At 34.1% G+C, this 17,235-nt stretch overlaps 1 protein-coding gene across 4 annotated transcripts in view; it reads left to right on the top strand.

Annotated features, from left to right (window-relative positions):
- Nucleotides 1–17,235, top strand: part of RDX (radixin) — an 85,344-nt gene that overhangs the window by 918 nt on the left and 67,191 nt on the right. For 2 of the 4 annotated variants that reach the window (XM_033120286.1, XM_033120289.1), the window contains exon 2: nucleotides 16,219–16,290. In XM_033120286.1, the coding sequence (XP_032976177.1) occupies nucleotides 16,279–16,290 (12 nt within the window). In that variant the 5' untranslated portion in view covers nucleotides 16,219–16,278. Of the gene's footprint in view, nucleotides 1–538; nucleotides 593–16,215; nucleotides 16,291–17,235 lie in introns of those variants that run through there. The other 2 variants (XM_033120287.1, XM_033120288.1) reach the window with 2 other exon arrangements.

Here is a 17,235-nt window from a genome sequence, read left to right as displayed (position 1 = left end):
TCCTTTGAAGGGCCCTAAACTTAATTCCCGGACTAACTCTGAAGGGGGCGTGTGGCGGGGGCGCACAACACTAATTCAGTTTAAAAAGAGCACATCACCTATACAGAATAGGTCATGGTTCTTTAACCATCACCAATATTTGTGGGGTTTTTTTATCTTGAGGTTGGAAATGTAAAGTCAGCTTCACCAAGATGTATTTAAAATACAGTTGAAATTTTGTGAAAGGCATTTTAATGAATCTTTGGCACTAAGAGTGGTATGTAAATGCAAAAGCCTAAGATAATAAGGATTTATTTGATAAACGGGTACTGGACGTAGACGTTACAATCTGTTTGTTTGCAGAGCGAATTTTTTTTAGAACACTAAATACTCTTATATTTCTGACGGAGGTCTGAATGAACAATTGCCCTGTTCATTTTGCTGGATAAATAATGGCTTAATCCAATTGCCAAAACAACATTAGTAGATTTGAGAAGAAAGACTAATATTCAGACTTGCATTTTTCTTTTATTTTTAGAATTCCATTGCTTTCACGAGTGTGCTTTATCTTCCTTCAGAGAGACTAATAATAACTTACCTTAAATATGACAAGGTAACACTTCTTTGAAGTTAATAGTATGCTGTAAAAAGGATTTCACTGACTTTGTTTCTTGGTTTAATCACTTTTATATAGGATGGAATTTAGTAAACAGTATATTACTAGTAAGGAATACATAGATGTAAATTGGAATTCTTTACAGTTTTATTTAAGTTAGACCAATTTGATTATGACATTTAGAAATTATTAAATTCTTGCCCTTGTGGATTATACACTGTTTTGTTTAACTCCTTTATTCCCACACATGAAAGAGCACTAGGAGGGCTCAGAAATATTTGTAGAATAAATGTAATTAATTTAGGTGTGGGGAAAGTATGTGCGTCTGCCCTTTGTTTTGGACCTTGTTATTACTTAATAGGAAATCACAAATTCACTGTTTTTCTTGTGGTAAGAAATGACAGACTGCTGTTCTTTCTCATTAACTTGCAGTAGTCTCAGGGAGGGGGAACAAGGATTGTTTATTGCTTCATCATTCGCAGAGCAGAATTGGATTTTATTATTCATTTTTATCTTCTGCAGGCTGTTCAAGTCTTTATGTTTCCATTTCAGTCTCAATCTTTTAATCTACTATGCATAGTCTAATAGAATCTGAAATGTTGGATGATAGTGGGAGTCTAGTTTTTTCATCCATTTTTAACTTACTGCATTTTTAACTTATGCCATTAAAAATGGCAATTTTAAACCAATATCTCCCAAAAACCAAAGCCTAAAAAAACACGTTCTATTAAGGTTTTAAAGCCTGAATTATGCTGGTGGAGCATACCTGATTGGGTATAGCTAATAGAATTTTACGCTTACTGCTGTGACTCTGGCAAGTCAAGGAAGTCACCCTTTGTTGGATGTCTTGGACCTCCTGTGGACCAGGAACTAGTGGGCACTTCTTACCTACCCTGATACTTGGGGTACTGGATCAGTGAACTGGATTGAGTTTGCTGTAGACTCCACCCTTCCTTACAAGGTTATTTTAAACCCCAGAGTGTTACTGTGGGCTAAAGGCTCTTGCGGAACTTCCCTGGCTTCTGTAGCCAGTATATTGCTCACCTCTTACTGTGGTACAAGTGGCCCTATTCTGACCCCTGAGAGCTCCTCAATTTCTAGCCTCTTTCAGAGAAATCCTGCCTTTCCTATTCATTTTAGTTCTTGGTATATTTTTCAATATTAATTTATATTGAACATGTATTTTAAACCATATTTAAAGACTAAAAAATAATACATTTTAGGAGAAAGTGAAAAAACCCGGAAAGATATAAAGGAAAAGGGTCAAAGTCCTCCTCACTTCCTGGAACCTCCCATCCTCTTTTCCCAGTCCTGTTTTTCATAGGTAATTACAATTAGCAATTCTTGTGTATAGGAAATGTCAATATTTATGAAAGGATAAACATATACTTTTTATCTTATTGTGATTTTAAAGTGTTTAAAATAAGGTCATTTTGTAGCAGACATTGAAAGGGTGTTTTATTATTGTGTTAATCACATTACTTGATGTTTCTCAGATTTTCATCATTTGAGTGAAATAACACAGTGGAATTTAATAATTCTCAAGTGTGTTTATGTACGTGTGCAAATTTTCTTTGCTCATGGTTGAAGGCGAGGTTCATTTTTTCTTCCTAGAATATGGTATATAAATCATAGTGAAAATGGTGTGCTTTGATAAAGGGTTTATGATTTGGGATAGTGAAATGTCCATATAGTATGTGTATCTTTGTAATGGGTAACTGTTTGGACAGGAAATATGGTCCATACAATTCACTTCTTTATTCATTCCATTGTGAACTCTCGTTTTAGCTTTCTGGAAGAGGGGGTTCATTCAGGTTAGATATATGGATTTTTTTTTTCTTTGAGTAGTCAATCCTTGCAAATTCACTAATTTTAAATACTTTTATTTCTTCGGTAGATATAAATTTATATATGAGTAAGTTTTATATTTTCTATTGTAATATACTTTACATTTTAATAGTAGAATTCTAAATAACATTTTATGGAAGTTATATATAAATAAAGGTAACAAGACTTTTTACATCAAGTGATGTAACCCTATGAATAGAATGCTCAAGAAATGCTTGTTACTTTTCTACATAATTTATATACATTTTAAATAAACTACTTATAAGTTCTAGTAAAGTTGATTTGTTTGAGAAAGATACTCTCTTTACTGTTAATCATTTAGAGAAGAGGTCCACAAAACTGATCTGCAAGGCCAAATCCAGCCTGTTTGCAAGTTTTTGTAAATAAAGGTTTATTGGAATGCAGGGATGCCCATTTGTTTACATATTGGCTTGCTTTTAAAAGAGCTATTGTGGCAGAGCCTGTACTTTTTGCAACACCTAAAGTACATACTATCTGGCCCTTTACAGAAAAAGTTTGCCAACCCTTGGTTTAGAGAAAAAAATATCCTGTTGAAAGAATGTTTTAGATACAGTATCAAAGAAGGAGGTATCGCATTGTTTTTTCTCCACCATCATAGAATTTATAAAGTTATGAGTTATCTGTATCAGTAACTGATACAGATATTTTTTTCTGAGTTGTAGGTAGTATCTATGGGCTTTCAGGACCTTAAATGTTTCTTTTATTCGTGAAAAGTTGAAATTAAGAGGACTGGCTGCAGGTGCAGTTGTGAAATGAGCAATCTTCAGTTTCAAGCCCTTATATCATTTAAGATGCTTTGGCTACAATAACAGAAAATTCTGAAACTGGCTTCAATAATGAGGAAATTTATTATCTTATATAATAAAGTGCAGAGGCTCAAGAATAACTCAATGATCACATCAAGGACTTATTCTGTTTCCAGTTCTCTGCCCTGTGGTCTTACCATTAGTTTCATAATAAGACTGCTTTCCCGTGGTCCCAGTTTTGGCTATAGCAGGACTAGCATCCCATCAGACATAATAATATCCAAAGGAATGAGAAGGATTGTCTCTTTTCCAGAATCCCCCCCTGCAGATATCGTAGTCTTGTTGGCCAAGATTGGAACACATTCCATACCTAGCCAGTCACTGGCAAGGATAATGGAATTGCCCTTTCTTCTAACTTCATTCCCATTAGATTATTTTCCTTATTCATATACCAGATGTCTTGGGTTCTTTCTTACCCACCCAAAATCAGACCTGACATTGATCTGTCATACATAGTATAGCAGGAAGATGTGAGTTCATATCTTAATGGGTACGAAATTTGTTTAAATTATGGAATGAACAGTGTTGATTTCCTGCTTAAGATACTTAGGGCAAGGGTTGACAAACTGACCCATGAGCCAAATCCAGCCTCCTGCTTGTTTTTGTAAATCATGTTTTATTTGAACACATCATAGCTTGTTTACATATTATCTATGACAACTTTCATGCTACAACAGCAGAGTAATTGCAACAGAGACCATAACACCCACAAAACCTCAAGTTTACTTATCTGGTCCTTTACAGGAAGTTTCGCAACCCCTGTTTTAAGGTTTCTTTCTACATTCAGACATAATCATATGCCAAATTCTTTTTGTATTTGATGTGTAAGATACTGAGGAGGTCACACTTAATGGGAATATAGTTGTACCATATTGTATAATACATCAGAGTGTGTTAAGTGTTCTTGTGTATATAAACTGGAGTTAATATTCAGTGCAACGGCATTGAACCTATCTTTGTTTTTCCGTTTTAAACATTTGTTAGTGAATTCTTTATTTCCATAAATGTAAAATGAAGAAATTGGACTGGATTTAGCTTTCTTACCTTTTAGCATTTAAAATCAATCACTGCAAATGGTAGTGTATTTGTTTTTCTACCCACCTTGGGAACAATACAGATACGGTTGTTTCTTTTAAATTTATAAAATTCTTTTAGAATAGAGTGTAAATTCAATGTAAAATTTTTTAAAAATATGAAGTTCCTGCTTTATATTTAAGTTCTAGCAATTGCTTTGTATTTTCACTGACATGTATATTTTTGCTCAAAATGTTGAATATTTTATTTCCTTGAAAATATCCTTCAACAAAAATCAATTCCTACATTAGCAAGTACTTCATATCTCATTTAGATGTGCATGTCACCCTTATAGGAAATCCATTTACAGAGGTGATTATACCAGTATTAATGTACATCTTTAGAGGTAGTATTTTGACTTGAAAACAACAGAGGAAAGAGCTTTAACTTCTTGAAAAGCTCTAGTAGTTGGTTGGAATAAGCTTATCTAGACCGATGTCAGAAAAGGCAGAGATAACCAAAAGAGCTCAGAACGAGGATATAGGAGGACCTCTGGCTTTGTTAACTAGCCTTATTACTTTGGCAAGTCACTTATCTGATTCGTAATTGCTTATTAGAAGATTGAGGCATTGTGATACCAATCTTGGGCAGGAGGACGAAGGGCAGTTATGAAGATTAGATAATGTAGCTAAAGTGGCTGAAGAGTGAGCAGTCTACAAATGCTCTATTCACTACCCTTGCCCTAGCTTTTGGCCCTACGTCTTTATTAGCAAATGGAGCTAAAATTCTTGTCCTCTTTGTTTCACTTGGGGAATCACTGTTAAATAGGTAAAAGTTCATTATTGCTATTCAGTATTAACACTGAGCTAAACATGTAGTAAGCGTAGTTCTGTGTATATTAGAGGTTTTACAAGCCGGTGGGTGTGTTGAAGTTGGATAGGGGAAAAGTACATCTTTACATATTTTCCTTCCATTGTGAATGTGGGCAGCACTGGCGATTAGTAGCAGAGGACTATGTCTAGTAGAAATTGCAGATATTTTCATAATCCATACTGTTGCAGATATTTTAAAGGGCATTTACATTCATCATTACTTAGAAGTTTAATTATAGATCCACTAGTAAATACTGTTCTTTGAAGATTAATAAAGAAGCACATATCTATAAATTTGTGCTTTTTATATTTTAATGATTGTATTTCAATATAATGGATTTTAATATATTTTATGTATTTGTGCATTTTCAAAACACTTTTCTAGGAAGATGTTCATTGGCTTCACCAGAGGGGCCCGTGCAGGGAGAAAGAAAAGATTGAGAGCTTTTTTGTAGACGCTGTTATTGTGTGCATTTGACTGCCAGAGTTATCTCATTAATTCAGTTTATATTTCTCTTTGTTATATTGCTTCCCAATCCCCCAGTAAATTGGCTGAGGAATTCTTTGTAATTTTTAGTCTGTGGAGAGACCACAATTGTGTTCAGAGATTCATTCGTGTCTCAAAAGATAGAAAAAAATTACAGCCAGGCTTGGGGAAAAGAATTCTTAAGCGTAAAATTAGGGCAGCCTGGTATAAATTATTGAAGCTTCAGTGTAGGCCCAGTATGGACTAGACCTTAACACCTGTTTTATCACCTGACAGGTGGGAAGAGTCTGTTGTGCTGCTGACTTAATAGAGTTCAAGGTGTTAGCATGAGGCTGTTTTTCCATTGTGTGAGGTAGAGAGGAGGCTGTTTTAGGGGGTTACCCTTAGAGGGTAAAGGACAAAGAAGAGAATATTTTATATGAGGTTTTGTCTCTAATATGTGGCACCATGTTTGGATACATATTCATACGTGAAATTTTCTGGAAATGGGAGTTGTGTATGCTGCCAGCATCTCTTAACATTAATTGTTGCGATGTTGTTTGCCATATTGCATTTGTTGCTTCTAGGGGGTAGTATGGAAAAGAGGTCGGATGAGACCACTAAGAAATTTAGGAAAGGTGGAGAGGAGGAAGTAAATTTTTTCTCAATAATTAAGTATTATGAGGGCAGAGAAGAAGAGTTGATTTTTATTATATATCTGTGATACACAGTGGTTTAGATGGTTACATATACCATTTTTAGAGAGGAACAGAAAGGATGACACTGAAAGAAGAAAAGTTAATTTTCAAGCTGAATCAGAGGTAGAACCCAGGACATGTATCTAGGTATGGCTTTTCAGGTAACATTTAATCATCCGCTCTGCTGCTAACATGCCAGTTTCAAGAAAAAATATACAATCATAGAAGGACTAGAAATTATGATTGAGGTTCAATACTGTTATCATGATATAAATATTTTTCAGTAATCGATTGGTAAAAACTTAAGTTTTAATTATTTATACACAGCCTTATCCTAAAAAATTTAAGGCAGAATTCTTATGTATATCATATTATGTAAGCTATAAACTGATATATAAGCACTTCAGTGGAAATGTGTTTTTAAAATTTCATCTGATTTTTAAAATTAGGAACTAACAGAAGTAAGACCCTGATTAGAATTAAGTTCTCAGTTCTGTATATGCAAATATTTGTAAGAATATCTGTGTTTTTACCTGGTATAATGGGTGGTATATTTCTGTCTTTCACTTATCCTCATGTAAATGTTGACATAGTTTGTCATAATACACCAAAAAAACACAAAAACCTGTAGTTTGTCATGTGACATAGTTTCAACGTTATTTTAATTGTGGTTTTAGTCATTCGCTGTTATAACAAGTGCTGCTGAGAATATCTTGGTACAGATTACCTTTTCTGTAGTTGTTTATTTCTTTGAGCTATATTCCAGAAACAGAATTTCTTGTTCAGAAAAGCTTTGTAGCTTTTGTTATATATTAACAACTTACTTTCTAGAAATGTGAAGTCAATTTATGGTACTACCAGCAATATATATCTACTTGCTTACCAACACGGTCTCATCAGTACTGGCTTGTATAATTAATAATTGTTTTGCTAGTTTAGTGAGTATATAATAATCAATAATACCTTAAAGCCGTATTGATTTTTAGTTGTAATCTGCAACACAGTTGTGTGTGTGTGTGTTTTAATTTTTTATTGGAGAATATTGGAGAATAGTGTGTTTCTCCAGGGCCCATCAACTCCACGTCGCTGTCCTTCAGTCTAGCTGTGGAGGGCGCAGCTCAGCTCTAAGTCCAGTGGCCGTTTTCAATGTTTAGTAGCAGGGGGCGCAGCCCACCGTCCCATGTGGGAATTGAACCGGCAAATTTGTTGTTGAGAGCTCCCGCGCTAACCAACTGAGCCACCCGGCAGCGCCGTGTGTGTGTGTGTGTGTGTGTGTGTGTGTGTGTGTGTGTGTGTTTTAACATAGTATTTGTTGATAAAGAGTTTCTTATTTCACCATTTACTGAGTGGGGTTTGAATTGTATCTTTATATATTTAATTATTTTTTACTTTCCATGATCACTTTTTGCTTTGGCTGTTGCATATTTTTCTGTTCTATTACTATAATTTTGGTGTTTATTTTATTCTACCTACGTAGGGATTTTAAATAAAATGTGTTTTCATCGTAACCTATGTGTGTTCCTTAGTCATATTTTTCCTCCAAAGCAAGAATTGGTTTTTTTTAATGTCTCTTTTTGAAAAAAGAATAACCTACTTAGATTTTATTAAATGTTATGGTGAAGTTATAGTTCCAACTTCAGTTTATTAGAATAATTTTGTTCTTTCATTTTAAGGAGTTTGTTTTCCTTATTACAGAAGCCCTACATTTTTATTTTAGAAATTTATAGATTAATTCTAATTCCTTAGAGACCCAGTATTTTGGAATATAATCATTCTGGTCTCTTCTCTTTCATACTTTTTAAAACAAATGTGATGATACTGTATATATGGTTTTATATTCTGCCTTCTTAGTAGTTTGTGAGTATTTTGCCATGTCATTTATTATTTTTCTGTAACATTTTGATTGGCTGTATTGTGGTCTAGCAGAGCCTATAGATATGATTCACTTAACCTTTCAGTATTACCTATACTTTTTTTATTATTAGTTTCAGGTGTATAAAACAAGATAATGGTTAGATATTTACACACCTCACAAAGTGATAACCCTCCCAAGTCTACTACCCCTCTAATACTGTACATAGCTATTACAATACCATTGACTATATTCCCTATGCTGTACTTTATACTCCATGAGTATATATCTTTTTAAAAATTATAGTTGACATTCAGTATTATTTTATATTAGTTTCAGATGTACAGCATAGTGGTTAGGCATTTATACATAGTTTTTACAGTATTATTGACTATTTCCCAGACTGTATTTCACATCTCCATGACTATTTTGTAACTATCAATTTGTACTTCCTAACCTCTTCACCTTTCTCACCCTTCCCCCTGAGCTCCCTCCCATCTAGCAACCATCAGTTTTTTCCTCTGTATCCATGAGTCTATTTCTGTTTTGTTTGTTTATTCTGTTCTTTAGATTCCACATATAAGTGAGATCATAAGGTATTTGTCTTTCTCAGTCTGACTTGTTTTAGCATAATACGCTCTAGGTTCATCCATGTTGTAAATGGTAAGATTTCATTCTTTTTTTATGGTAGAGTAATACTCCATTGTATGTATGGACTGTAATTTCTTTATCTAGTCATCTATTGATGGACATTTTGGTGGTTTCTGTATCTTGGCTATTGTGAATAGCACTGTGGTAAAAATAGGGGTGTATACATACACTTTTGTAAGTAGAACTATATAATCTTTGTAATTATACCATTTGCCCATTTGTTATTTGAGTAAATATCCACAAAATGAAATTATTTCCCACTTTTTTTTAATACCAAAGATGGAAGACAGGTTGGTATATGGTAGAGCTCTGGACTGGGTGTCAAAAGACCATTTGGCCATTTATTACACATGTGACTTAGGTTTTTTCCTAGTATAAAAAACACTTTTATGCAGTAGACCTTGTTTCTTCAACTATAAAGTGTTCATAATGTAACCTGTCTTGTTTGTCTCCTAAGTATTTTGTTAGTAGAAAAATGAAGTGATGTATAAGAATCTGCATCTATGAAGTATTCTATAAATACAAGGTGTTATTGTTAAGTAATCACTTTATGTTCAATTGGTAAATAAGCAGGCAGAGCATTATTATTCTTTTCAGACAATTTATAATTAACTGAGATAAAACAAGATGAAGACTAACTTTATTTGTAAGCGAGAACACTGTTCTGAAAATACATAGTTTTAGAAGCTTCTTTTAGAAGACAACCGTATCTTTATTTGCAAAGGCTTTGGTTAGGTGCTCCTTGTCCCACAGTTCATTTAGCTTCGTTAGGCTTTTGGAGATTTTTAAAACTTAATTAGCTTGTGTAAAAACCTGGTTTGTGTGTACTAATCTATGATATATTCTTTTATGTCAGCAGAGTTCTTTTTTTTTAATTTTTTTATTAGTTTCCCAGAGTTCTCGTATTGAACCTAAAACTTTAATAATGGAGTATTTTGCTCTAAAGGTCCTTTTCTAAAGAGTATAACTTGAAATAATTCTAATATTGAAGACTCGGATAAATTATTTCTGAAAAGAAAAAAATCCTATATTTATTTAGTTTGAGTATTTTATTGATATATAACTTCAGAAATTCTGCAAATCCACATACTTGGTATTTATTTGCCTGCTTAACTGACCCTGTATTGATAAATGCTTTTTCCTATAATTTGAGAGCTTTAACTGGTATATCATTAATTAATACTCTCTTTCCTTTCATCTTCCTTACTGATGAGAGATCGCACATTGTACATGACTCTTAAGTCTCTGCAAACTTCTCCAAGCTGTGGCATTGGGTCTGATATGATAATGAAATGCTAAATGGAATGTAAAAATTGGTCTAGGACTATTAAAATTTCTTGTACTCTGGTAGGAGCAAACCCATTGCTTCTTGGCTTTTTGGCTAAGATCAAGTGTGGTAGGAGTAACCTGAAATACCTTTGTAGGGATACATATGCAACTCAGGGCTTGTAGGACTCCCACATTGGGGAGTGGGTAAGAGACATGAGTCTTCTGTCCACAGTTACAAACTCTATAAAGAAATACTCCATAATGAACTGAATGTAGTAGAATAGTAATGTAGTGACATAAAATAAACATTAGTAGGGATAAAATGATTCAAAACAAATTATAAAATAGTGTAGCATTACTGAAAAACATTTTTTAAAAAGCCAAAAAAGGAATTACTGGAAATAAAAATGTATAGTCGCTGAAATTTTCAACCCATGGACAGGCAAAACATTAAAAATAACTGGAGAGAATTAGTGATTCGGGGACTGTTGCACCAAGAAATAAAGAGATGGAAAATATGAAAAAGCAGGCATGGATTAGAGAATAAGATGTCCAGTATGTATCCAAACACAATTACTGAATGAAAAGAGAGAATGGGAAAGAGACAATGGATAATAACTTTCCAGAGCTTAAGAAAAGCATGAGTCTTCAGAACAAGGAAGCTTACCAAATCTTGCACAAGATAAATACGAGGTCTGACAATTAAGTTTGCTAACTCATCTTAGAAAACTGCTACATACCTCATTGCTGAATATCACTATGGTCACTTTCGAAGCACTCCCCTTGGGAAGCTGTGCACCGAGGCCAGCACCTAGTCCACCCTTTAGAGCAATTTTGGAACTCTTTTTCTGGAATGGTCATTAGAGCTGTTGTATTACCTTCGTGTCCTGAATGTCATCAAAATGTCTTCCTTTCAATATTTTCTTTGTCTTCGGGTAAAGAAAGAAGTCATTGGGGACCGGTTCAGGTGAGTAGGGTGGATATTCCAATATAGTTATTTGTTTACTGGCTAAAAACTCCCTCACAGACAGTGCCCTGTGAGCTGGTGCATTGTCGTGATGCAAGAGCTCCTTCGGGACCATTTTTACACGGTACTCATGCCAAGATTTTCAGTTAAGATTTTCCTGTTTCTCTGTCGGTGTTTATTTGGTCTGCTGTGCTTCTCACAGATGCACAATTCTATGAATTTTTGCAATGTTTTCATCATTTGTGCTCATTACTGGCCACCCTGACCTCTCTTCATCAGTAACGCATTCTCTCCCCTCAGAGAAACGTTTACTCTGATGTTGTACACTGCCGTTTTCTTCATGACATTATCCCCATAAACTTGGACTAACATGTCCTTGATTTCACTTCCACTCTTGCCAAGTTTAAGAAATTTAATGTTTGTTCATTGCTCTAATTCAAGCTCAGACATTCTGGGGATGGCACACAAAAACACGCAACAATAATGAATGCCATTCAGCAAGACACGAACACAGCTGTGAGACACTGATATACCAAGGTTACGAAACCTTACCGAGCTGTTTGTACAGTGCTGCCAAAGTAAGCGCACTGGCAAGTTCTCGAACTTAATTGTTAGACCAAGTAAAAGTAAATCTGAAGACGACTTCCCCCCACCAAAAAACAAAACAAACCTTTAAAGCAGAGAGAAAAGGCATATTACCTACAAGGAATGAGTGAGATTGACAGCCAACTTCTCATCAGCAGTAACAAATCCCAGAAAAATAGTATCTTCCAAATGTTGAGAGGATAACAGTTTAGGATTCTATATGCAATTAAATTATTACTTAATGAAAAAAGGAAGTATTCACTGGAAAGATATAACAATTGTAAAACTATGTTCACCTAATAAAATAGCCTGAAAGAATATAAATTTTAAAATGGCAGTTTAGGGGCGGATGGGTGGCTCAGTTGGTTAGAGTGCGAACTCTGGGGAACGGGGCTGCCGGTTCGATTCCCACATGGGCCAGGGAGCTGTGCCCTCCGCATCTAGAATGAAGTCAGTGAGCTGCCCCTCAGCTCCAGATGGCTCAGTTGGTTGGAGCGCAGGCTCTCAACCACAAGGTTGCCGGTTCAACTCCTCGACTCCCACAAGGGATGGTGGGGTCTGCCTCCCGCAACTAAGATTGAACACTGGCACCTTGAGCTGAGCTGTCACTGAGCTCCCCAATCATCAGTTAGTTGGAGCAAGTCCTCCCAACAACAAAGTTGCCATTTCGACTCCTGCAAGGGATGGTGGGCTGCACCCCGTGCAACTAACAGTGGCAACTGGACCTGGAGCTGATCGTTGCCCTCCGCAACTAAGACTGAAAGTGTAACAACTTGACTTGGAAAAAGTCCTGGAAGTACACACTGTTCCCCAGTGAAGTCCTGTTCCCCTTTCCCAATAAAATCTTAAAAAAAATAAAAATAAAAATGGCAGTTTAGGGGTGGCCGGAAGGCTCAGTTGGTTAGAGTGTGAGCTCTGAACAACAGTGTTGCCAATTCGATTCCCACATGCTCCAGTGAGCTGCGCCCTCCACAACTAGATTGAAGACAATGAGCTGTTAACGAGCTACGGGAGGGGCGGCCAGATGGCTCAGCTGGTTAGAGCGCTAGCTCTCAACAACAAGGTTGCGGGTTCAATTCCTGCTTGGGCTGGTGTGCTGCCCCCCCTGCAACTAAAGATTGAAATCGGCGACTGGACTTGGAGCTGAGCTGGGCCCTCCACAACTAGACTGAAGGACAATGACTTGGAGCTGATGGGCCCTGGAGAAACATTGTTCCCCAATATTCCCCAATCTAAAAGTTCCCCCACATACCATTGCCCAGTTCTCAATAAAAAAAAACCAAAAAAAAAACGAAAAACAAAACATTTACAAGAAGAAATTAGCATCCATGATCATACTTGAGAAAATTTAATACATATTTTTCTCAAATTGATTAAGAAAACTAAAATGAATAATCGTAGAGACTATAAACAAAATATTAAATACTTGGTTTAGCTTGGTCTAACTTATCAAATGCAGAAAATACATTATTTTGATTTATATATGGAACAGTCAAAAAATAAACTGACCAAGTACTAAACATAAATGAATTTTTAATGAATTCTTTGTAGTATAGTAAACTTAGAAATAAATCATAAAAAGCACTGTGCCTCCAGGCCACCAACAATTTCATTTGAAAACTTGGTTTTTCTTCGTAGTGATTAGAAATCATAATTGGAAAATGAAACATTTAGAGCTAAACAACAATGAAAAAACTGCATATAAAAACTTGTGTGGGAAGTCCTAAAGTGATACTCAGCAAAATGCTGTGGTTTCAAATAGAAGGCAAGATATTATCCTCAAAATATATTTCCCAGGAAAGGATATTTATATTTGTGTTGTGAGGAGCTCTCTCATTGCAAATCTCATGTTCTCTTTCTCTTGAGCATGAAAGTACTGTTCAAGATGCACGTTGACCTGAAGTGCCTTTAGTACATGTGAGTTTGGAAAGCTCACAGAGCTCATCTGATAAGCAAATCTAGAACAGATCAGGTGTTTAAAAAATAACTTAAAAAGTAATACAGTGACTACTGTAGATATTAAAATATTTATATTCTAGCAGTTAAATAGGAAAAAAAGTCCTAATGTTTTATGTAAATTGATAGTTGTGGCTTGGGATAAAATTTTAGTGATAATATACTGATTCAAAGAGTTCTTATGTAATTAGGAAAATTTACTGTGATTCAAAAAATTTTCAGAGACTAATTTCTCATGTGTAAGAAATTTGAGGAAGATTGTTTTATTAAATGAGATAAGCAAGCAATATTCTGAATAGTCTATAGATCATGTGTTTTAATTTAAGTATACTAATAAATATAAATACATATTTGATTATTTTACATATTCAAATGATAAAATTATTGTAAAATTTTCTCACTGGCAAAATAGGGGGATCACTTTGTATTTGGATCTGCTTGGACATACTTGGTTTATGACCTTAATGCATGTATTAGAAAAGAAAAAAAGATTAGAAATTACTTAACGTAAACTTTAAATTTTAGGGATTAGAAAATGAGCCATGGAGTAAAGCCAACTAATGAGAAGAAAAATGATGAGAAGAAGGACAGAAGTTAACAAAAGAGGAAAAGACAAGAAACAGATCAAATTGAAAGCTGGCTTTTAGACCAATAAATGAAGCAAACTTCTGGCAAAATTAAACAAAAGGGAAGACAAAAATTAACAATGTTAGGAATGAAAAGAGGCTTATAACTGCAGATGTAGTAGAGATATAAAAAAAAAAATCATGAGTGAATACTATGAATAACTATAAAAAAGCAAATTTAGCTGTGGGGCAGGGATTTGTGTGTTTTGGCCATGTTATGTTTGAGGTAGTCTTTAGATGTTGAGGAAACCAAGTTAGCCACACAATTTCTGGAGATATGTACAGATTTGGGAGTTACCAGCTTATAAGGGATAAGAAAAGCAGGTCAATTTGGAGGCTGTTTTAAGACCTGAGACGATGAGGATCTGAACCAAGATAATGGTAGTGGGACAAAAAGAGGATATAGAATTAGAAGATAGAACTGTACATTTAGGTTCATGAAAGTAGGTGACTGTCAGAATGGAATATATATCATTTCCTAGCTAAGTGTTAAGGAAATGATAAGAGTTAGGAATTGATTTTAATACTTCCAACTGAAATTTGTAGCCTAGCATATAAGATAAATATCTCAGGAGGAAGTTACCTCTGTAGAGAGGTTTATTGGCATGTGAAAAAATTAAATTTAGGGAAATAACCTTTGATGCTTTAATTTTGTTTCAATTGGGAGAACTTTCAGTTTTATTTAAATATAGCATCTTAAAAAGCAATGGATAATAGTTTTAAAACAAAACTGGTTGTATATTAATTCAGTTGAAACTAGAATAATGAATAAAGTTTCTTGGAATAGATATTACCAATATAAGCTGATCTTCAAGTAATAATTTATCTTACATACTTTTCACTATAGGTTTTCAAACTGGAGTTATAATCTTTTTTTTTTCTGGACAGTGATTAAAAATGTTCGGTCTTTTGGTAGATTTGTAGAGGGAAAACCAATTTTGTTGGATGTTTATAAAAACATTTACCCTAAGACAGCATGATGGTTTTCGTGGATTAGGATTCAGTTCTGTTGCCTTAGGTGGGAAGATAGAATTTAACATTGGTTTTAAGGACAATTCTGCACTGTTGTGTAGGCCACTAGCTTGCTGGTGAGTAAGGAGCATGCAAATTGCTAGTGTGCAGACTGTGGCTGTTTTGTACACCTCAGGTGAATAAGCTACTCATAGATATATATATATATACCTTCTACTTGTGTTTTTAAACTTTCAAGAAGAAAAAATAATTTTCATTAAAAAATTACCTTTTATAATTTACATTAATCAATATCCTTTTATCTTTTGGCGATACAGAAAAAAGGTTTGAAAAGTGTTCTGAGTTCATCTCTATAGATTCTGAATTCCATTTATCCTAACCTTTACTATCCCTCCCTCTACCAGGCTAAGTTTAGGGGTGAACCTGACTCAGAGACAGCATTTGGGCCCTTAGCAATCTTGTTTCCTTGCTCCATGTTGTCACCAATTAAAGTTTTAGTTGACAAGTATGCTTTTATTATGTTATTTGCAATATATGCTATTTTAAATCACAGCTATAAATATGTTTAGCTCTTTTGCTGCGATGGTTGGGTATATCCGAATAAATATTTCCATCCGCTAATTGCAGATGGAAACTTCTAGAAAGGAAGTTTAGGAAAGCAGATGTACATTTTTCTATATTTTTGTGTTTTCAAGAATGAATAACAATAGGAAATTTTTATACCATTGAAATGTCATTTATATACAAAGCAGCTCAAATTATTATTAAATGCATAAAATAGTCAAAACATCAACTTTTTGTTTTTTTGTGGATTTCTGACACATTTTAAAGAAAACTTGAAATCAATTAACGCAGTGAAAGGGTTTGAGAAACGATAATAGAAATATTGCAAATTTCGTAAGAGCTGTTACTTTAAATCAACATTTTAAAATGTTTTAATTTTTATTTTATTCTATAAGCATTATGTTAAAAGCATTATATTGTAAAGATAATAGATCGATTATGCTTTTTCTTTAACAGAAGGTGACAACAGAATTCATAAAAGTGAAGTTCTAAGAAGGTAACAAAAAAACAAGGAAAATGCCGAAACCAGTAAGTGTATTTTACTTTTGCCACTACTTACTTAATAAAATACCAATAGCATTAAGTTCCTTTTGTAGCAAGACAAAGTATTATGGTAGTTACCGGGAAGAAAAAGGCACTGATATTACTGTTATTTGTTTTAGATTAATGTGGCTAGAGTGCAGTATTATGTGGGCCAGTGAAGAAGAGGTATAGGAAACGCTGTAATTAAGATTAAAATTCATTGGTTCTGGGGTCAAACTATCTTAGTTCTTATCTTGGCTCTGTCACTTAATTTGAGTGACTTTTGTTAGATTAGTTCAGTCTCTCCAATTCTTAATTTTCTCATATATAAAATGGAGATACAATTAATTACTCAAGGCAATGGTGAGAATTAGAAGAACTTTGTACACATTCAATGCTCAGGAAAAAGTAATGGGAGGTTCATGCATTATTAATTTTCTCATAATTCTGGCTTTGATGCTAGTGATACCAATGCCAACATTATATAGTCTTAGATATTTTTATGTAAGGGTATAGTGTGATCATTTTACTTAGTTTTATAATCATATAGTTCTTGACTGAGTTTTATTTTGTTGTAAGATAAATGTTCATCTAACAGAATTGGGGTCTTTTTTCAATAATTTTCTTTTGGCCAGTTATCTATTTAAGAAAATCATTGGTTATAGTTATTGGAATTTGTGGGATGATTATTACTTTGGAATTACTTTCAAGACTCAATTAACAAAGTATGCATTGTTGGAGGAAGAGAAGAATAAAAAGAAATAAAAGTCATAATCATCAGAAAGGAAGTAAAATTTTCTGCAGAGGACATGAAATGAAAAGGCTTTAAAAGTTGCCTGATTGTTCCTTTTGTTAAAGATATGATAAGTAATATTTATATTGTTCATAATGTTATTTATGTTAACATCTAATACGTTTTTTCTTGTTACATTTAAATGAGTTAGTATCTTA

The sequence above is a fragment of the Rhinolophus ferrumequinum genome, chromosome 11, assembly GCF_004115265.2.
Source record: "Rhinolophus ferrumequinum isolate MPI-CBG mRhiFer1 chromosome 11, mRhiFer1_v1.p, whole genome shotgun sequence".
Lineage (NCBI taxonomy): Eukaryota > Metazoa > Chordata > Mammalia > Chiroptera > Rhinolophidae > Rhinolophus > Rhinolophus ferrumequinum.
This window is presented reverse-complemented; position numbering and strand designations above follow the sequence as displayed.